Source organism: Oncorhynchus nerka, unplaced genomic scaffold, assembly GCF_034236695.1.
Source record: "Oncorhynchus nerka isolate Pitt River unplaced genomic scaffold, Oner_Uvic_2.0 unplaced_scaffold_712, whole genome shotgun sequence".
Lineage (NCBI taxonomy): Eukaryota > Metazoa > Chordata > Actinopteri > Salmoniformes > Salmonidae > Oncorhynchus > Oncorhynchus nerka.
In genome coordinates, this window is record NW_027040468.1 from 313,234 (window position 1) to 335,600 (window position 22,367).

Genomic DNA, 22,367 nt, shown 5'->3' on the forward strand with positions numbered 1-22,367 from the left:
AGAGAGAGAGAGAGAGAGAGAGAGAGAGAGAGAGAGAGAGAAAATGGGGGGGAGAGAGAGAGAGAGAGAGAGAGAGAGAGAGAGAGAGAGAGAGAGAGAGAGAAGAAGGAGCCAGAGAGAAGGAGCCAGAGAGAGAGAGAGAGAGAGAGAGAGAGAGAGAGAAAATGGGGGGGGTGGAGAGAGAAGAGAGAGAGAGAGAGAGAGAGACAGAGACAGAGACAGAGCGAGAGAGAGAAATGGGGGGTGGTGGAGAGAGAGAGAGAGAGAGAGAGAGAGAGAGAGAGAGAGAGAGAGAGAGAGAGAGAGAGAGAGGGAGGGAGAGAGAGAGAGGGAGAGGGAGAGAGATTAGAGGATGAGGGTCAGCGGTAGAGGGTATATAGTGTGGCTTGACCTGCTTGTGTCCTGATGGGTGGAGACAGGAAGTGTCAGAGTAATGGAGAGAGAGAGAAGGAGAGGGGGAAGAGAGGGCCAGGATCAGAGGTAAAGCTCACCTGCTTGTGTCCTGATGGGTGGAGACAGGAAGTGTCAGAGTAATGGAGAGAGAGGGAAGGAGAGGGGGAAGAGAGGGACAGGATTAGAGGTAAAGCTCACCTGCTTGTGTCCTGATGGGTGGAGACAGGAAGGTGTCCCTGTAGAGAGGTTGGGGGAACTCTCTGTGGTCTTCGTCAAACAGCTGAGTGAAGGCACGGACACTGATTCTGCACAGAGAACAGAGAACAGAGAACAGCCATTGACTTCCATTAGTATCAACTTACATCACATTATTTCCCTGGTGAGCATAACTGGCTATAATATACTGCCTTCTTTTGCCCTCTTAGACAAGGTCAAGGGTTAGTATGACCCGTAAGATTTGATTAGGATGGGCGTTTAAAAAAAAAAGTAATTCAAACCTAGATAAAGTGTTTGGTTTGTGTGGGGCCATATTATTGTTTACCTGTAGGCCGTCTTAGGCTTGAGAGGCCCATCACAGAAGTGGTAGAGATCACTGCCGTGATCGTTATCATCATCCTCCTCTGAATCACAAGGCCCTCCCAGGCGATCCAGCCCCGCCCCCAGGTTGACCTCAAACACATGCCCAGCTCCCATTCCCTGTTCCTGGGCACAGCCACTGGGAAAGTAGCCTGTCTGGTAGGCCCGCACGGAGCTGTTGGTTCTGTAGTCCTGGAAGGAAGGTAGAGGGTGGAGCTGCTCTGTCTGCAGGACTTCATTGTCTGTGACGGGTCAAGAGTGAGTAATAAAGTTGGATGGATTCAAAAGTGTACTAAATCCCCTTCAGCTCTCCCTTAAAAAAACTCTCTTTCACTTCCTCATCAATTACATTTAGAAGTTTTTCAAATTCAAATGTATTTGATTTCATCAGCATCATTATCAGACATATCCAACATGATGTTAAAGTAAGAAAGGAAATTGTGTAGAAAATATATTGAGCCGTACTGAGAAAGCTGTAAATAGAGAGGAACCTTTACCAGTGGACTCAGCCACGATGACAGTGAAGAACCTGACGGCTCCGTTGACGTCGCTGAACCAGCTGCAGTTGAACTTGAACAAAATGGTGGAGGGGGTGATGCGTACCGCCCTCTCATTGACCCGTATTGTGGTAGGGGGCGGGCCTAAAGGGGTTAAAAAAAAGACAGGCGATTGGTTCAAGGGGTGTGTCTGTCAAATAATCCAGACTTTGATTGGCTGAACCAGATGTGTAAGAGTAGGGCTGGAACTAAAAGCCTGCACACCCAGTATCTCTGCAGGGGAGGGTTGGCCATCCTTGTTCTAGAAATATGCTGCCATGTGTCTCCTCTTGTGTCATATATCTCGTATCACATCAAAACTGCTACCTCAATTTCCCCTGTTATGGGACTAATAATGATTGACTTGACACACCCAGAATCACACTCCTACTGCTTTTCCAGCATTTGTATGTATGCCACTGAATCTCTATATCAGGCCCAGCTCAGACAAGGTTATATTGTATTGTTTATTTGGTTGATTCGCAGTGAGACAGATTGTAATTGGATTGGTCCCATTTCTTCCCATCTACAACATGTGGTCTCTGGATTCTCTGGACAACCAGGTCCTCTTTAAGCCTCACCTGATTCTCTCTCTCTCTCTCTCTCTCTCTCTCTGTCTCTCTCTGTCTCTCTCTCTCTGTCTCTCTCTCTCTACTCCACCTCTCTCTACTCCACCTCTTCTACTCCACCTCTCTCTACTCCACCTCTCTCTCTCCACCTCTCTCTCTCTCTCTCTCTCTCTCTCTCTCTCTCTCTCTCTCTCTCTCTCTCTCTCTCTCTCTCTCTCTCTCTCTCTCTCTCTCTCTCTCTCTCTCTCTCTCTCTCTCTCTCTCTGTCTCTCTCTCTCTCTCTCTCTGTCTCTCCTCTCTCTCTCTCTCTCTCTCTCTCTCTCTCTCTCTCTGTCTCTCTCCCTCTGTCTGTCAGTCTCTCAGTCTGTCTGTCTGTCTGTCTGTCTGTCTGTCTGTCTGTCTGTCTGTCTGTATAAACCTGTCTGTCTGTCTGTCTGAATGTCTGTCTGTCTGTCTGTCTGTCTGTCTGTCTGTCTGTCTGTCTGTCTGTCTGTCTGTCTGTCTGTCTGCCTGCCTCTTGACAGAAGTGTGAAAGCTCATTGCCTCCTTATAAACCATGCTGTGAATGGCACTAGTAAATCTGTCCACTTACAGAGAGGAGGGAGAGAGACACAGAGAGAGAAAGACAAAGAGAGAGGGAGAGATAGAGGAATAGAGAGGAGACAGAGAGAAAGAGAGAGGGGAGAAAGAGAGAGGGAGAGATAGAGGGAGAGAGAGAGAGGTGGAGGAGAGTAGAGAGAGTGAGAGCGAGAGAGAGGTGGAGAGAGAGAGAGGTCAGTAGAGAGAGTAGTGAGAGAGAGAGAGAGAGAGAGGTAGAGAGAGAGAGAGGTGGAGAGAGAGAGGTGGAGTAGGAGAGAGAGAGAGAGTAGAGGTGGAGTAGAGAGAGGAGAGAGAGAGGTGGAGGAGAGAGAGAGGTGGAGTAGAGAGAGAGAGAGAGAGAGAGAGAGAGAGAGGGGTCTAAAGAGAGAGAGAGGTGGAGAGAGAGCTCTGGTGGAGAGAGAGAGAGCAGCAAGAGAGAGAGAGGAGACAGATCAAGATAGAGAGAGAGAGAGAGAGAGAGGTGGAGGAGAGAGAGAGGTGGAGTAGAGAGAGAGAGAGAGAGGTGGAGGAGAGAGAGAGAGAGAGAGAGAGAGAGAGAGGTAGAGAGAGAGAGAGGTGGAGTAGAGAGAGAGAGAGAGAGAGCAAGAGAGAGAGTGACAGAGAGAGAGAGAGACAGAGAGAACACGCATGCCTGGTCTCATCCTTTGAGGCCATCTGGAGGCTGTGTTAGTTAATGTGGCACCGTCTCCACTGATCTAATTATGTTCTGTTGGTTATGATGATGTCGTCCTCCCTGCCTCCCTCCTTCCTTCCCTCCGGAAAAAAGAAACACAAATCCCTGGCATTTCCATCCCCCTAGGGGAGGAAGAGGGTGAGGAGGGGAGAGGATTTGAGTTGGCCTAGCAGCCTATTTCTCTAAATCTCTCTCACTATCTCTCTTTTCTGCTCTCATTCCTCTCATCATCCCCCTCTGTGTCATCTCCCTCATTCTCTCCCTCCCTCACCCTCTCCACTCTCTCTCTCTTTGCTGCTCTCCCAGGTGTTCTGAGCTATTTCAGGATATCTTTATTTAAATGTGTTCCTGAGGCTGCAGCTTCCGTAGGGGGGCAGCAGAGCCACAGTTAGGCTTGTTAGCACCCGCTAACAGGGATGTCTTGCTTCCACAATGCTCCCCTATGGACTTCACCCTGCTCCTGTCCACTTTAGATGACATCAGATGTCTTCCTATCTCCTGTCTACTTCCAACCAGTGTTCTAATCTCAGGGTCTGCGTCTGGAATAGACCAGAGCCCTATTCCCTATATAGTGCACTACTTTAGACCTGAGTCCTATTCCCTATATAGTGCACTACTTTAGACCAGAGCCCTATTCCCTATATAGTGCACTACTTTAGATCTGAGTCCTATTCCCTATATAGTGCACTACTTTTAACCAGAGCCCTATTCCCTATATAGTGCACTACTTTAGACCAGAGCCCTATTCCCTATATAGTGCACTACTTTAGACCTGAGTCCTATTCCCTATATAGTGCACTACTTTTAACCAGAGCCCTATTCCCTATATAGTGCACTACTTTAGACCAGAGCCCTATTCCCTATATAGTGCACTACTTTTAACCAGAGCCCTATTCCCTATATAGTGCACTACTTTAGACCAGAGCCCTATTCCCTATATAGTGCACTACTTTAGACCTGAGCCCTATTCCCTATATAGTGCACTACTTTAGACCTGAGCCCTATTCCCTATATAGTGCACTACTTTAGACCAGAGCCCTATTCCCTATATAGTGCACTACTTTAGACCTAAGCCCTATTCCCTATATAGTGCACTACTTTAGACCAGAGCCCTATTCCCTATATAGTGCACTACTTTAGACCTGAGCCCTATTCCCTATATAGTGCACTACTTTAGACCTGAGCCCTATTAGTGAATAGTGGGGCCTTTCGGGATTCACACAGTCTTCTAGAGGGGCCTTTGGTGCACTTGTATGAGCAATGACAGACCACAGGAAGTGTTCTAGCTACTATTGCCTTCCTCTCTCATCTGATAATGGTATTGTCACTTTGGCAGCTGATATTGACCATTTGGTAGCTTGCACTCCAGAGGGCATATCTTTGGCATTATTGATACAAGGGGCTTTATTGGCATGGGAAACACATGTTAACATTGCCAAAGCAAGTGAGGTAGTTAATTTACAGAAGTTTCAAAAGAATAAAGACATTACAAATGTCATATTATGTGTACATACAGTGTTGTAACAATGTACAAATGGTTAAAGTACAAAAGGGAAAATAAATAATAAATAAATAAATAATCTCTCTGTCCGCCTCTCTCTCTCTCTCTCTCTCTCTCTCTCTCTCTCTCTCTCTCTCTCTCTCTCTCTCTCTCTCTCTCTCTCTCTCTCTCTCTCTCTCTCTCTCTCACTCTCTCTCTCTCTCTCTCTCTCTCTCTCTCTCTCTCTCTCTCTCACTCTCTCTCTCACTCTCTCTCTCTCTCTCTCTCACTCTCTCTCTCTCACTCTCTCTCACTACTCTCTCACTCTCTCTCTCTCTCTCTCTCTCTCTCTCTCTCTCTCTCTCTCTCTCTCTCTCTCTCTCTCTCTCTCTCTCTCTCACTCTCTCTCTCCTCTCTCTCTCTCTCTCTCTCTCTCTGCCTCTCTGTCTCTCTCTCTCTCTCTCTCTCTCTGCCTCTCTCTCTCTCTCTCTCTCTCTCTCTCTCTCTCTCTCTCTCTCTCTCTCTCTCTCTCTGCCTCTCTGTCTCTCTCTCTCTCTCTCTCTGCTCTCTCTGTCTCTCTCTCTCTCTCTCTCTCTCTCTCTCTCTCTCTCTCTCTCTCTCTCTCTCTCTCTCTCTCTCTCCTCTCTCTCTCTCTCTCTCTCTCTCTCTCTCTCTCTCTGTCTCTCTCTCTCTCTCTCTCTCTCTCTCTCTCTCTCTCTCTCTCTCTCTCTCTCTCCCCTCTCTCTCTGCCTCTCTGTCTCCTCTCTCTCTCTCTCTCTCTCTCTCTGTCTCTCTCTCTCTCTCTCTCTGCCTCTCTGTCTCTCTCTCTCTCTCTCTCTCTCACTCTCTGTCTCTCTCTCTCTCTCTCTCTCTCTGCCTCTCTGTCTCTCTCTCTCTCTCTCTCTGCCTCTCTGTCTCCTCTCTCTCTCTCTCTCTCTCTCTCTCTCTCTCTGTCTCTCTCTCCTCTTCTCTCTCTCTCTCTCTCCTACTCTCTCTCTGGCTCCTCTCTCTCTCTGGCCCCTCTCTCTGTCTCTCTGGCTTCTCTCTCTCTTTCTGGCTCCCCCCCCCCTCTCTCTCTCTCTGGCCCCTCTCCGCCTCTCTCTGGCCCCTCTCCCCCTCTCTCTGGCTCCTCTCTCGCTCTCTCTCTCTCTCTCTTGCTCTCTCTGGCCCCTCTCCCCCTCTCTCTCTCTCTGGCTCCTCTCTCTCTCTCTCTTTCTCTCTCTCTCTTTCTCTCTAGCCCTACCTTTTTCAATAAATCATTTTGACAGAACTGGAATACAAAGCTATAAGTGAGTACTGTGTGACTTTTTCACCAACAGTACGTTCCGTCAGTTTCTGTAGATAAAGAAAGTCGCCTAATTGAAACATCAGCAATATTTCAACATAATTTCACCTGGGTTCATTTTCCTCAGTCCTCGTATTACATTAGCATAGAAGGTAAACTAAAATAGCACCTTTAAATCTGTGAGATGATCAAGTACGATTACCAGAGGACTTTAAAAGTGTAGGAGGATAAACCATTTAAAAAATCGGACTAACCTCAAAACAAAGCTTTCATAAAATCCTAAAATATTTAAAGTAGCTAGTCACCCTATTTGAAGTAGTTACAACTTATAAGTTAGAGACTTCTGTGGAGTCTAAACTCATTAAAGTTGAATTTAACAAGAGCAAACGCTCACTAACCTTTACTCAAAACTATACTGAGACAAATGCCAAATGTTTAACCAAAGGCAGAGGCATCACATTACTCAGAGCAGGTTGAGAATCTATTTATCTGGGTCCTGGAGTAGTGAACATAATGAAGGATGTGTTCTGTAGAACATCTGACTATTAACACATTTAGGATATCAGTCAGGGTGTGTGTGTGTGTGTGTGTGTGTGTGTGTGTGTGTGTATGTGTGTGTGTGTGTGTGTGTGTGTGTGTGTGTGTGTGTGTGTGTGTGTGTGTGTGTGTATGTATGTGTGTGTGTGTGTGTGTGTGTGTGTGTGTGTGTGTGTGTGTGTGTGTGTGTGTGTGTGTGTGTGTGTGTGTGTGTGTGTGACTCAGCATCCTGCTAAGAGGGGTGTGTTTATTCATCAAGTCTGTTAGAAACACTACTACTGTTAGAAACACTACTACTGTTAGAAACACTACTACACTACTACTGTTAGAAACACTACTACTGTTAGAAACATTACTACTGTTAGAAACACTACTACTGGTAGAAACACTACTACTGTTAGAAACACTACTACTGTTAGAAACACTACTACTGGTAGAAACACTACACTACTACTTAGAAACACTACTACTGGTAGAAACACTACTACTGGTAGAAACACTACTACACTACTACTGGTAGAAACACTACTACTGGTAGAAACACTACTACTGGTAGAAACACTACTACACTACTACTGGTAGAAACACTACTACTGGTAGAAACACTACTACTGTTAGAAACACTACTACTGGTAGAAACACTACTACTGGTAGAAACACTACTACACTACTACTGGTAGAAACACTACTACTGGTAGAAACACTACTACTGGTAGAAACACTACTACTGTTAGAAACACTACTACACTACTACTGTTAGAAACACTACTACACTACTACTGTTAGAAACACTACTACTGTTAGAACACTACTGCACTACTGCTGTTAGAAACACTGCTGTTAGAAACACTACTACTGTTAGAAACACTACTACTGGTAGAAACACTACTAGAAACACTACTACTGTTAGAAACACTACTACTGGTAGAAACACTACTACTGGTAGAAACACTACTACTGTTAGAAACACTACTACTGGTAGAAACACTACTACTGGTAGAAACACTACTACTGGTAGAAACACTACTACACTACTACTGGTAGAAACACTACTACTGATAGAAACACTACTACACTACTACTGTTAGAAACACTACTACTGGTAGAAACACTACTACTGGTAGAAACACTACTACTGTTAGAAACACTACTACACTACTACTGTTAGAAACACTACTACTGGTAGAAACACTACTACACTACTACTGTTAGAAACACTACTACTGGTAGAAACACTACTACACTACTGTTAGAAACACTACTACTGGTAGAAACACTACTACTGTTAGAAACACTACTACTGATAGAAACACTACTACTGTTAGAAACACTACTACTGTTAGAAACACTGCTACTGGTAGAAACACTACTACTGGTAGAAACACTACTACTGTTAGAAACACTACTACTGGTAGAAACACTACTACTGGTAGAAACACTACTACACTACTACTGTTAGAAACACTACTACTGATAGAAACACTACTACTGTTAGAAACACTACTACTGGTAGAAACACTACTACTGATAGAAACACTACTACTGTTAGACACACTACTACACTACTACTGTTAGAAACACTACTACACTACTACTGTTAGAAACACTACTACTGGTAGAAACACTACTACTGTTAGAAACACTACTACTGGTAGAAACACTACTACTGGTAGAAACACTACTACTGGTAGAAACACTACTACACTACTACTGGTAGAAACACTACTACTGGTAGAAACACTACTACTGTTAGAAACACTACTACACTACTACTGTTAGAAACACTACTACTGGTAGAAACACTACTACACTACTACTGGTAGAAACACTACTACTGGTAGAAACACTACTACTGTTAGAAACACTACTACTGGTAGAAACACTACTACACTACTACTGGTAGAAACACTACTACTGGTAGAAACACTACTACTGTTAGAAAACACTACACTACTGGTTAGAAACACTACTACTGGTAGAAACACTGCTACACTACTACTGTTAGAAACACACTGCTGTAGAAACACTACTACTTAGAAACACTGCTACTGGTAGAAACACTGCTACACTACTACTGTTAGAAACACTGCTCAGAAACACTTTAACTGGTAGAAACACTACTACACTACTACTGTTAGAAACACTACTACTGGTAGAAACACTACTACTGGTAGAAACACTACTACTGTTAGAAACACTACTACACTACTACTGTTAGAAACACTACTACTGGTAGAAACACTACTACTGTTAGAAACACTACTACACTACTACTGGTAGAAACACTACTACTGATAGAAACACTACTACACTACTACTGGTAGAAACACTACTACTGATAGAAACACTACTACTGTTAGAAACACTACTACTGGTAGAAACACTACTACTGTTAGAAACACTACTACTAGTAGAAACACTACTACTGGTAGAAACACTACTACTGGTAGAAACACTACTACTGATAGAAACACTTCTACTGTTAGAAACACTACTACACTACTACTGTTAGAAACACTACTACTGGTAGAAACACTACTACTGGTAGAAACACTACTACTGTTAGAAACACTACTACACTACTACTGGTAGAAACACTACTACTGGTAGAAACACTACTACTGTTAGAAACACTACTACACTACTACTGGTAGAAACACTACTACTGGTAGAAACACTGCTACTGGTAGAAACACTACTACTGGTAGAAACACTGCTACTGATAGTGGTCTGATAGAAACACTGGTGGAACTCATAAAAGTTTAGACTGTCAGACAGCGCATATACCTGGAGTATGTCAAAGGTCATTTAACAGTCAAACTGTTGCCGCAACGTTGGAAGCATAGAATCGTCTAGAATGTAATTGTATGCTGCAGTGTTAAGATTTCCCTTCACTGGAACTAAAGGGTCAAGCCCGAAACATGAAAAACAGCCCCAGACCATTATTCCTCCCCCACCAAACTTTACAGTTGGCACTATGCATTGGGGCAGGTAGCGTTCTCCTGGCATCTGCCAAACCCAGATTTGTCTGTCGGACTGCCAGATTGTGAATCGTGATTCATCACTCCAGAGAACGCATTTAACAGGTAATTTAGCAGGTCATTTAACAGGTCATTTAACAGGTCACGTATCAGCATGTTGGGACAGCTAAATCCCACCAACCATTGTGTCACTCGGATGTTGTTTGGTGTCATCTGGTGTGGTGGTACTGTGTGGTGACCTGGTTTGTTGTCATGGTGATTGTGGGTCTGGATCTTACAGCAGATAAACTCTTGGATGGGGTCTATGATACAACTCCGGTTGTCAGCCGGTATAGGTAGTTACTCACGGTCGATCATGGTGACCACGTTCTCCTCCACGGCGGGGCTGCTGAGTCCAGCTGAGGCCACTCTGACAGCCACGTTGTATCTCCTGTAAGGCTGTAGGTTCTCCAGGCTGAGTAAGGTACTATCCCGGGCCAGGCGCAGGGCGTACACCAGCTCCCAGCTGTCCTGCTGACGCACCTGGGGGGTAGTTGACATTACTGTAGTCCACTCCTTGTTTTCAACATACTGACAACTTTAACAGTCCACTCCTTGTTTTCAACATACTGGCAAATTTAATAGTCCACTCCTTGTTTTCAACATACTGACAACTTTAATAGTCCACTCCATGTTTTCAACATACTGGCAAATTTAATAGTCCACTCCTTGTTTTCAACATACTGGCAAATTTAATAGTCCACTCCTTGTTTTCAACATACTGGCAACTTTAATAGTCCACTCCTTGTTTTCAACATACTGGCTAGTCCACTCCTTGTTTTCAACATACTTTAATAGTCCACTCCATGTTTGGCAACTTTAATAGTCCACTCCTTGTTTTCAACATACTGGCAAATTTAATAGTCCACTCCTTGTCTGGGGCAGAAATTTGACAAACTGACTTGTTGCATCCTATGACGGTGTCACGTTGAAAGTCACTGAGCTCTTCCGTACGGGCTATTCTACTGGGCTATTCTACTGGGCTATTCTACTGGGCTATTCTACTGGGCTATTCTACTGCCAGTGTTTGTCTATTTTACCAGGCAAGTCAGTTAAAATAACAAATTCTTATTTTCAATAACGGCCCAGTGGGTCAACTGCTTGTGTTCAGGGGCAGAACGACCTTGTCAGCTCAGGGATTTGATCTTGCAACCCTCCGGTTACTAGTCCAATGCTCTAACCACTAGGCTACCTTCCTCTAACCACTAGGCTACCTGCCTCTAACCACTAGGCCACCTGCCTCTAACCACTAGGCTACCCTGTCTCTAACCACTAGGCTACCTGCCTCTAACCACTAGGGTACCTGCCTCTGACCACTAGGCTACCTGCCTCTAACCACTAGGCCACCTGCCTCTAACCACTAGGCTACCTGCCTCTAACCACTAGGGTACCTGCCTCTGACCACTAGGCTACCTGCCTCTAACCACTAGAATACCCTGCCTCTAACCACTAGGCTACCTGCCTCTAACCACTAGGCTACCTGGCTCTAACCACTAGGCTACCTGCCTCTAACCACTAGGCTACCTGCCTCTAACCACTAGGCTACCTGCCTCTAACCACTAGGCTACCCTGTCTCTAACCACTAGGCTACCTGCCTCTAACCACTAGGCTACACTGCCTCTAACCACTAGGCTACCTACCTCTAACCATTAGGCTACCCTGTCTCTAACCACTAGGCTACCTGCCTCTAACCACTAGGCTACCTGCCTCTAACCATTAGGCTACCCTGTCTCTAACCACTAGGCTACCTGCCTCTAACCACTAGGCTACCTGCCTCTAACCACTAGGCTACCTCTAACCACTAGGCTACCTGCCTCTAACCACTAGGCTACCTGCCTCTAACCACTAGGCTTACCTGCCTCTAACCACTAGGCTACCTGCCTCTAATCACTAGGCTACCCTGCCTCTAACCACTAGGCTACCCTGCTCTAACCACTAGGCAACCTGCCTCTAACCACTAGGCTACCTGCCTCTAACCATTAGGCTACCCTGTCTCTAACCACTAGGCTACCTGCCTCTAACCACTAGGCTACCTGCCTCTAACCACTAGGCTACCTGCCTCTAACCACTAGGCTACCCTGCCTCTAACCACTAGGCTACCTGCCTCTAACCATTAGGCTACCCTGTCTCTAACCACTAGGCTACCTGCCTCTAACCACTAGGCTACCTGCCTCTAACCACTAGGCTACCTGCCTCTAACCACTAGGCTACATGCCTCTAACCACTAGGCTACCTGCCTCTAACCACTAGGTTTACCTGCCTCTAACCACTAGGCTACCTGCCTCTAACCACTAGGCTACCTGCCTCTAACCACTAGGCTACATGCCTCTAACCACTAGGCTTACCTGCCTCTAACCACTAGGCTACCTGCCTCTAACCACTAGGCTACCTGCCTCTAACCACTAGGCTACCTGCCTCTAACCACTAGGCTACATGCCTCTAACCACTAGGCTTACCTGCCTCTAACCACTAGGCTACCTGCCTCTAACCACTAGGCTACCTGCCTCTAACCACTAGGCTACATGCCTCTAACCACTAGGCTACCTGCCTCTAACCACTAGGCTTACCTGCCTCTAACCACTAGGCTACCTGCCTCTAACCACTAGGCTACCCTGCCTCTAACCACTAGGCTACCTGCCGGCTAAGGAGATTTCATGGCTGTGTGGGTGATTTTATACACCTGTCAGCAACGGGTGTTGCTGAAATAGCCCGAATCCACCAATTTACAGGGGTGTCCACATAGTGTATGTATGGGTTAACCGAAAGGTTGCTGGATCGAATCCCTGACCTGACAAGGAAAAAAAATCTGTCGTTCTGCCCTGAACAAGGCAGTTAACCCATCGTTCCTGGGTGTGGATGTTAATTAAGACAGTCCCCGCACCTTTCTGATTTAGAGGGGTTGGCTTAAATGAGGAAGACACATTTCAGTTGAATGCATTCAGTTGTACAACTGACACGGTATCCTACATCCCTGCAAAGCATTTAGTAAAGTTGGAGAAATGGTATCAGACACCCTGACCTCAACTTGTATAATAATAAGACAAGACATAAAGAGGGTGTGTGTTTGTGAGAGATGTTCCATTACCTCCACAGTATAGGAGTCCCAGTGGGAGTCAGGGAAGGTCCAGGAACAGGAGATGGATGAGGAACTCTGGGGGAAACAATGCATGTTCCGCAGTCTGGATGGGTCTGGGAGGACGAGAGGGAACATTTAGGATTGATTCTTTGATTGATCGATCGATTGATTTGTTGATTGATTAATATTTAATAAACCTTTATTTATTCAGGTAAATTTGTCTGATCCAAGAAGTCCCTGGTCCAAGAAAGCATGGCATGATGTTTTAGTGCAGGGAGTTTTAGAACCATTGAGCTCAGGGTCTCATAGCCCTGAGATGAGAACTATACCTTCTGGAGTTTTAGTTAGGAGCACTGTGACAACCAACCTCTGTACCTTCCTCCACCTTCCTACCACCTGTCTCCTCTACCTTCCTGACCCCTGTCTCCTCTACCTTCCTGACCTACCACCTGTCTCCTCTACCTTCCTACCACCTGCCTCCTCTACCTTCCTGACCCCTGTCTCCTCTACCTTCCTACCACCTGTCTCCTCTACCTTCCTACCACCTGCCTCTGTCTCTACCTTCCTGACCCCTGTCTCCTCTACCTTCCTACCACCTGTCTCCTCTACCTTCCTGACCCCTGTCTCCTCTACCTTCCTGCCCCTGTCTCCTCTACCTTCCTGACCCCTGTCTCCTTCCTACCCCTTCCTAACTTCCCCCCTGTCTCCTCTACCTTCCTACCACCTGTCTCCTCTACCTTCCTGACCCCTGTCTCCTCTACCTTCCTGCCCCCTGTCTCCTCTACCTTCCTGCTCCCTGTCTCCTCTACCTTCCTATCCCCTGTCTCCTCTACCTTCTGTCCCCTGTCTCCTCTACCTTCCTGACCCCTGTCCCCTCCTCTGTCTCCTCTACCTTCTTCCTCCTCCCTGTCTCCTCTACCTTCCTGCTCCCTGTCTCCTCTACCTTCCTGTCCCCTGTCTCCTCTACCTTCCTGCCCCCTGTCTCCTCTACCTTCCTGCTCCCTGTCTCCTCTACCTTCCTGTCCCCTGTCTCCTCTACCTTCCTGTCCCCTGTCTCCTACCTTCCTGCTCCTGTCTCCTCTACCTTCCTGCCCCTGTCTCCTCTACCTTCCTGCCCCCTGTCTCCTCTACCTTCCTGCTCCCTGTCTCCTTCTACCTTCCCACCCCCCTGTCTCCTCTACCTTCCTGCACCCCTGTCTCCTCTACCTTCCTGCCCTGTCTCCTCTACCTTCCTGTCTCCTCTACCTTCCCCCCTGTCTCCTCTACCTTCCTATCCCCTGTCTCCTCTACCTTCCTGTCTCCTCTACCTTCCTGCCCCTCCTCTACCTTCCTGCCCCTGTCTGTCTACCTTCCTCCCCTACCTTACCCTGCTCCCTGTCTCCTCTACCTTCCTGCCCCCTGTCTCCTCTACCTTCCTGCTCCCTGTCTCCTCTACCTTCCTGCCCCCCCCTACCTTCCTGCCCCTCTCCTCTACCTTCCTGCCCCTGTCTCCTCTACCTTCCTGCCCCCTGTCTCCTCTACCTTCCTGCCCCCTGTCTCCTCTACCTTCCTTCCCTGTCTCCTCTACCTTCCTGCCCCCTGTCTCCTCTACCTTCCTGCCTCCTGTCTCCTCTACCTTCCTGCTCCCTGTCTCCTCTACCTTCCTGCCCCCTGTCTCCTCTACCTTCCTGCTCCCTGTCTCCTCTACCTTCCTGCCCCCTGCCCCCTGTTTCCTCTACCTTCCTGCCCCTGTCTCCTCTACCTTCCTACCCCCTGTCTCCTCTGTCTCCTTCCTTCCTACCCCCTTCCTGCCCCCTGTCTACCTTCCTCTACCTTCCTGCCCCCTGTTCCCCCCTGCCTCCTCTACCTTCCTGCCCCCTGTCTCCTCTACCTTCCTGCCCCCTGTCTCCTCTACCTTCCTGCCCCCTGTCTCCTCTACCTTCCTGCTCCCTGTCTCCTCTACCTTCCTACCACCTGTCTCCTCTACCTTCCTGCCCCCTGTCTCCTCTACCTTCCTGCTCCCTGTCTCCTCTACCTTCCTACCACCTGTCTCCTCTACCTTCCTACCACCTGTCTCCTCTACCTTCCTGCTCCCTTTCTCCTCTACCTTCCTGCCCCCTGTCTACTCTACCTTCCTGCCCCCTGTCTCCTCTACCTTCCTGCTCCCTGTCTCCTCTACCTTCCTACCACCTGTCTCCTCTACCTTCCTACCACCTGTCTCCTCTACCTTCCTGCTCCCTGTCTCCTCTACCTTCCTGCTCCCTGTCTCCTCTACCTTCCTGTCCCCTGTCTACTCTACCTTCCTAACTATGCACTAGCAGTCTGGGTTGAAGATAACACATTTAAAACAAGAGGACTCTAACATCCCATAACTATTTGCATAAAATGAGAAAGAATTTTAACCTAAGGGACCAGCAATGTTAGTTAGCAAAGGCACTGGGCCCATGTATCTAAAATCTTCCTGATGTCATAATGATGTGTCCTAATAAGGGCATCTTCAGCCTAGCTGGCAGTGAGAGACAGAGGACACGTGAAAAAAAAGCTATTTTTACAGTTTACTCGAGGCTTCAATCAGACTTCAATCATTGGCCAGGACTGAGGATACAATAGGAGCCAAGCAGAGCATTATGAGTTTTGCTGACTCACCACCGGCCATAAGAGGCTCTACAGTATGTCACATCAGACTGAGGACAAAGTGGTCAGGGACCAGTTGAATAGAAAGGTTCTCTACATAACAGTGTGAAAGCAAATGAGCACAGAGGCCAAGAATAATATTTTGAGAGGTGTGTTTTGTTCCCGTGCCCTTGGACTCAATGACAGGGTTCAATGTAAGTGTGTGGTCTGCGTTAGCCCACACAACACACACACACACACACGACTCAATGACAGGGCTCAATGTAAGTGTGTGGTCTGCGTTAGCCCACACTATACACACAACTCAATGACAGGGCTCAATGTAAGTGTGTGGTCTGCGTGACACACGGTTCCAAAGAGATATACACACTGACCCTAGCTTCTGTATCTACCTTAGAGGGACCTCAACTAGTCTGAAGCTTCATATTGATGACAGCACTATAAAGGCATTATACACATTCACTCAGCACCATGCCATGTTATCTTGGACCAGGTCAAACGGCTGTAGAAGTTAGTAGATTGGGCTGTAGTGGGCAAGGGGCCTTGGTTGTTTACCAGAATGACTGGTAAATAGAATGAATAGAACCTGTAACCCTGGTAATATGACTGGTAAATAGAATTAATAGAACCTCTAACCCTGGTAATATGACTGGTAAATAGAATTAATAGAACCTCTAACCCTGGTAATATGACTGGTAAATAGAATTAATAGAACCTGTAACCCTGGTAATATGACTGGTAAATAGAATGAATAGAACCTGTAACCCTGGTAATATGACTGGTAAATAGAATGAATAGAACCTGTAACCCTGGTAATATGACTGGTAAACAGAATGAATAGAACCTCTAACCCTGGTAATATGACTGGTAAATAGAATGAATAGAACCTGTAACCCTGGTAATATGACTGGTAAGTAGAATGAATAGAACCTGTAACCCTGGTAATATGACTGGTAAGTAGAATGAATAGAACCTGTAACCCTGGTAATATGACTGGTAAACAGAATGAATAGAACCTCTAACCCTGGTAATATGACTGGTAAGTAGAATGAATAGAACCTGTAACCCTGGTAATATGACTGGTAAATAGAATGAATAGAACAGGCTTGGAAGCTCTCACCCTGACAACTTGACTGGTAAATAGAATGAATAGAACCTGTAACCCTGGTGATATGACTGGTAAATAGAATGAATAGAACCTGTAACCCTGGTAATATGACTGGTAAACAGAATGAATAGAACCTGTAACCCTGGTAATATGACTGGTAAGTAGAATGAATAGAACCTGTAACCCTGGTAATATGACTGGTAAATAGAATGAATAGAACAGGCTTGGAACCTCTCACCCTGACAACTTGACTGGTAAATAGAATGAATAGAACCTGTAACCCTGGTGATATGACTGGTAAACAGAATGAATAGAACCTCTAACCCTGGTAATATGACTGGTAAATAAAATTAATAGAACCTGTAACCCTGGAAATATGACTGGTAAATAGAATGAATAGAACAGGCGTGGAACCTCTCACCCTGACAACTTGACTAGTAAATAGAATGAATAGAACAGGCTTGGAACCTCTCACCCTGACAACTTGACTGGTAAATAGAATGAATAGAACAGGCTTGGAACCTCTCACCCTGACAACTTGACTGGTAAATAAAATAGAACAGGCTTGGAACCTCTCACCTTGACAACTTGACTGGTAAATAGAATGAATAGAACAGGCTTGGAACCTCTCACCCTGACAACTTGACTGGTAAATAGAATGAATAGAACAGGCTTGGAACCTCTCACCCTGGTAATATGACTGGTAAATAGAATTAATAGAACAGGCTTGGAACCTCTCACCCTGGTAATATGACTGGTAAATAGAATGAATAGAACAGGCTTGGAACCTCTAACCCTGACAACTTGACTGGTAAATAGAATGAATTGAACAGGCTTGGAACCTCTCACCCTGACAACTTGACTGGTAAATAGAATGAATAGAACAGGCTTGGAACCTCTCACCCTGACAACTTGACTGGTAAATAGAATGAATAGAACAGGCTTGGAACCTCTCACCCTGACAACTTGACTGGTAAATAGAATGAATAGAACAGGCTTGGAACCTCTCACCCTGACAACTTGACTGGTAAATAGAATGAATAGAACAGGCTTGGAACCTCTCACCTTGACAACTTGACTGGTAAATAGAATGAATAGAACAGGCTTGGAACCTCTCACCCTGACAACTTGACTGGTAAATAGAATAGAACAGGCTTGGAACCTCTCACCCTGACAACTTGACTGGTAAATAGAATGAATAGAACAGGCTTGGAACCTCTAACCCTGACAACTTGACTGGTAAATAGATTGAATAGAACCTCTCACCCTGACAACTTGACTGTCCCTCCCAAAAATAGAATAGAACAGGCTTGGAACCTCTCACCCTGACAACTTGACTGGTAAATAGAATGAATAGAACAGGCTTGGAACCTCTAACCCTGACAAATTGACTGGTAAATAGAATAGAACAGGCTTGGAACCTCTCACCTTGACAACTTGACTGGTAAATAGAATGAATAGAACAGGCTTGGAACCTCTCACCGTCACAACTTGACTGGTAAATAGAATGAATAGAACAGGCTTGGAAACTGTCACCTTGACAACTTGACTGGTAAATAGAATGAATAGAACAGGCTTGGAACCTCTCACCGTCACAACTTGACTGGTAAATAGAATGAATAGAACAGGCTTGGAACCTCTCACCCTGGTAATATGACTGGTAAATAAAATTAATAGAACCTGTAACCCTGGTAATATGACTGGTAAATAGAATGAATAGAACAGGCTTGGAACCTCTCACCTTGACAACTTGACTGGTAAATAGAATGAATAGAACAGGCTTGGAACCTCTAACCCTGACAACTTGACTGGTAAATAGAATGAATAGAACAGGCTTGGAACCTCTCACCCTGACAACTTGACTGGTAAATAGAATAGAACAGGCTTGGAACCTCTCACCCTGGTAATATGACTGGTAAATAGAATGAATAGAACAGGCTTGGAACCTCTAACCTGACAACTTGACTGGTAAACTTGAGTAAATAGAATAGAACAGGCTTGGAACCTCTCACCCTGACAACTTGACTGGTAAATAGAATGAATAGAACAGGCTTGGAACCTCTAACCCTGACAACTTGACTGGTAAATAGAATAGAACAGGCTTGGAACCTCTCACCCTTGACAACTTGACTGGTAAATAGAATGAATAGAACAGGCTTGGAACCTCTCACCCTGACAACTTGACTGGTAAATAGAATGAATAGAACAGGCTTGGAACCTCTCACCCTGGTAATATGACTGGTAAATAAAATTAATAGAACCTGTAACCCTGGTAATATGACTGGTAAATAGAATGAATAGAACAGGCTTGGAACCTCTCACCCTGACAACTTGACTGGTAAATAGAATGAATAGAACAGGCTTGGAACCTCTCACCCTGACAACTTGACTGGTAAATAGAATGAATAGAACAGGCTTGGAACCTCTAACCCTGACAACTTGACTGGTAAATAGATTGAATAGAATACCCTGACAACTTGACAGGCTTGGAACCTCTCACCCTGACAACTTGACTGGTAAATAGAATGAATAGAACAGGCTTGGAACCTCTAACCCTGACAACTTGACTGGTAAATAGAATAGAACAGGCTTGGAACCTCTCACCTTGACAACTTGACTGGTAAATAAGAATGAATAGAACAGGCTTGGAACCTCTGGTCACAACTTGACTGGTAAATAGAATGAATAGAACAGGCTTGGAACCTCTCACCCTGGTAATATGACTGGTAAATAAAATTAATAGAACCTGTAACCCTGGTAATATGACTGGTAAATAGAATGAATAGAACAGGCGTGGAACCTCTCACCCTGACAACTTGACTAGTAAATAGAATGAATTGAACAGGCTTGGAACCTCTCACCCTGACAACTTGACTGGTAAATAGAATGAATAGAACAGGCTTGGAACCTCTCACCCTGACAACTTGACTGGTAAATAGAATAGAACAGGCTTGGAACCTCTCACCCTGACAACTTGACTGGTAAATAGAATGAATAGAACAGGCTTGGAACCTCTAACCCTGACAACTTGACTGGTAAATAGAATGAATAGAACAGAACCTCTCACCCTGACAACTTGACTGGTAAATAGAATGAATAGAACAGGCTTGGAACCTCTCACCCTGACAACTTGACTGGTAAATAGAATGAATAGAACAGGCTTGGAACCTCTCACCCTGGTAATATGACTGGTAAATAGAATTAATAGAACAGGCTTGAACCTCTCACCCTGGTAATATGACTGGTAAATAGAATGAATAGAACAGGCTTGGAACCTCTCACCCTGACAACTTGACTGGTAAATAGAATGAATAGAACAGGCTTGGAACCTCACCCTGACAACTTGACTGGTAAATAGAATGAATAGAACAGGCTTGGAACCTCTCACCCTGACAACTTGACTGGTAAATAGAATAGAACAGGCTTGGAACCTCTCACCCTGACAACTTGACTGGTAAATAGAATGAATAGAACAGGCTTGGAACCTCTCACCCTGACAACTTGACTGGTAAATAGATTGAATAGAACCTCTCACCCTGACAACTTGACTGGTAAATAGAATGAATAGAACAGGCTTGGAACCTCTCACCCTGACAACTTGACTGGTAAATAGAATGAATAGAACAGGCTTGGAACCTCTCACCCTGACAACTTGACTGGTAAATAGAAGAATAGAACAGGCTTGGAACCTCTCACCCTGGTAACTTGACTGGTAAATAGAATGAATAGAACAGGCTTGGAACCTCTCACCCTGACAACTTGACTGGTAAATAGAATGAATAGAACAGGCTTGGAACCTCTAACCCTGGTAATATGACTGGTAAATAAAATTAATAGAACCTGTAACCCTGGTAATATGACTGGTAAATAGAATGAATAGAACAGGCTTGGAACCTCTCACCCTGACAACTTGACTGGTAAATAGAATGAATAGAACAGGCTTGGAACCTCTCACCCTGACAACTTGACTGGTAAATAGAATGAATAGAACAGGCTTGGAACCTCTCACCCTGACAACTTGACTGGTAAATAGAATGAATAGAACAGGCTTGGAACCTCTCACCCTGACAACTTGACTGGTAAATAGAATGAATAGAACAGGCTTGGAACCTCTCACCCTGACAACTTGACTGGTAAATATGAATAGAACAGGCTTGGAACCTCTCACCTTGACAACTTGACTGGTAAATAGAATGAATAGAACAGGCTTGGAACCTCTCACCCTGACAACTTGACTGGTAAATAGAATGAATAGAACAGGCTTGGAACCTCTCACCCTGGTAATATGACTGGTAAATAAAATTAATAGAACCTGTAACCCTGGTAATATGACTGGTAAATAGAATGAATAGAACAGGCGTGGAACCTCTCACCCTGACAACTTGACTAGTAAATAGAATGAATTGAACAGGCTTGGAACCTCTCACCCTGACAACTTGACTGGTAAATAGAATGAATAGAACAGGCTTGGAACCTCTCACCCTGACAACTTGACTGGTAAATAGAATAGAACAGGCTTGGAACCTCTCACCTTGACAACTTGACTGGTAAATAGAATGAATAGAACAGGCTTGGAACCTCTCACCCTGACAACTTGACTGGTAAATAGAATGAATAGAACCTCTCACCCTGACAACTTGACTGGTAAATAGAATGAATAGAACAGGCTTGGAACCTCTCACCCTGACAACTTGACTGGACTGGTAAATAGAATGAATAGAACAGGAACCTGTAACCCTGGTAATATGACTGGTAAATAGAATTAATAGAACAGGCTTGGAACCTCTCACCCTGGTAATATGACTGGTAAATAGAATGAATAGAACAGGCTTGGAACCTCTAACCCTGACAACTTGACTGGTAAATGGAATGAATAGAACAGGCTTGGAACCTCTAACCCTGACAACTTGACTGGTAAATAGATTGAATAGAACCTCTAACCCTGACAACTTGACTGGTAAATGGAATGAATAGAACAGGCTTGGAACCTCTCACCCTGACAACTTGACTGGTAAATAGAATGAATAGAACAGGCTTGGAACCTCTCACCCTGACAACTTGACTGGTAAATAGAATGAATAGAACAGGCTTGGAACCTCTCACCCTGACAACTTGACTGGTAAATAGAATGAATAGAACAGGCTTGGAACCTCTCACCCTGACAACTTGACTGGTAAATAGAATGAATAGAACAGGCTTGGAACCTCTCACCCTGACAAATTGACTGGTAAATAGAATAGAACAGGCTTGGAACCTCTCACCCTGACAACTTGACTGGTAAATAGAATGAATAGAACAGGCTTGGAACCTCTAACCCTGACAACTTGACTGGTAAATAGAATTGAATAGAACCTCTCACCCTGACAACTTGACTGGTAAATAGAAGAATAGAACAGGCTTGGAACCTCTCACCCTGACAACTTGACTGGTAAATAAAATGAATAGAACAGGCTTGAACAACTCACCCTGACAACTTGACTGGTAAATAGAATGAATAGAACAGGCTTGGAACCTCTCACCCTGACAACTTGACTGGTAAATAGAATAGAACAGGCTTGGAACCTCTCACCGTGACAACTTGACTGGTAAATAGAATGAATAGAACAGGCTTGGAACCTCTCACCCTGGTAATAGGACTGGTAAATAAAATTAATAGAACCTGTAACCCTGGTAATATGACTGGTAAATAGAATGAATAGAACAGGCTTGGAACCTCTCACCCTGACAACTTGACTGGTAAATAGAATGAATAGAACCTGTAACCCTGGTAACCTGACAGGTAAACAGAATGAATAGAACCTCTAACCCTGGTAATATGACTGGTAAATAAAAGGCTTAGAACCTGTAACCCTGGTAATATGACTGGTAAATAGAATGAATAGAACAGGCTTGGAACCTCTC

General features: G+C 45.1%; 1 protein-coding gene across 1 annotated transcript in view; it reads right to left on the bottom strand.

Annotated features, from left to right (window-relative positions):
• LOC115116480 (receptor-type tyrosine-protein phosphatase beta-like) overlaps positions 1-22,367 on the bottom strand; it is a gene marked incomplete at its 5' end in the record, with an annotated part of 135,943 nt that overhangs the window by 45,769 nt on the left and 67,807 nt on the right. The window contains 5 exons of the mRNA XM_065016968.1: positions 592-698; positions 935-1,211; positions 1,467-1,610; positions 9,978-10,152; positions 12,755-12,858. Coding sequence (XP_064873040.1) covers positions 592-698; positions 935-1,211; positions 1,467-1,610; positions 9,978-10,152; positions 12,755-12,858 — 807 coding nt within the window. The remainder of the gene's footprint in view (positions 1-591; positions 699-934; positions 1,212-1,466; positions 1,611-9,977; positions 10,153-12,754; positions 12,859-22,367) is intronic.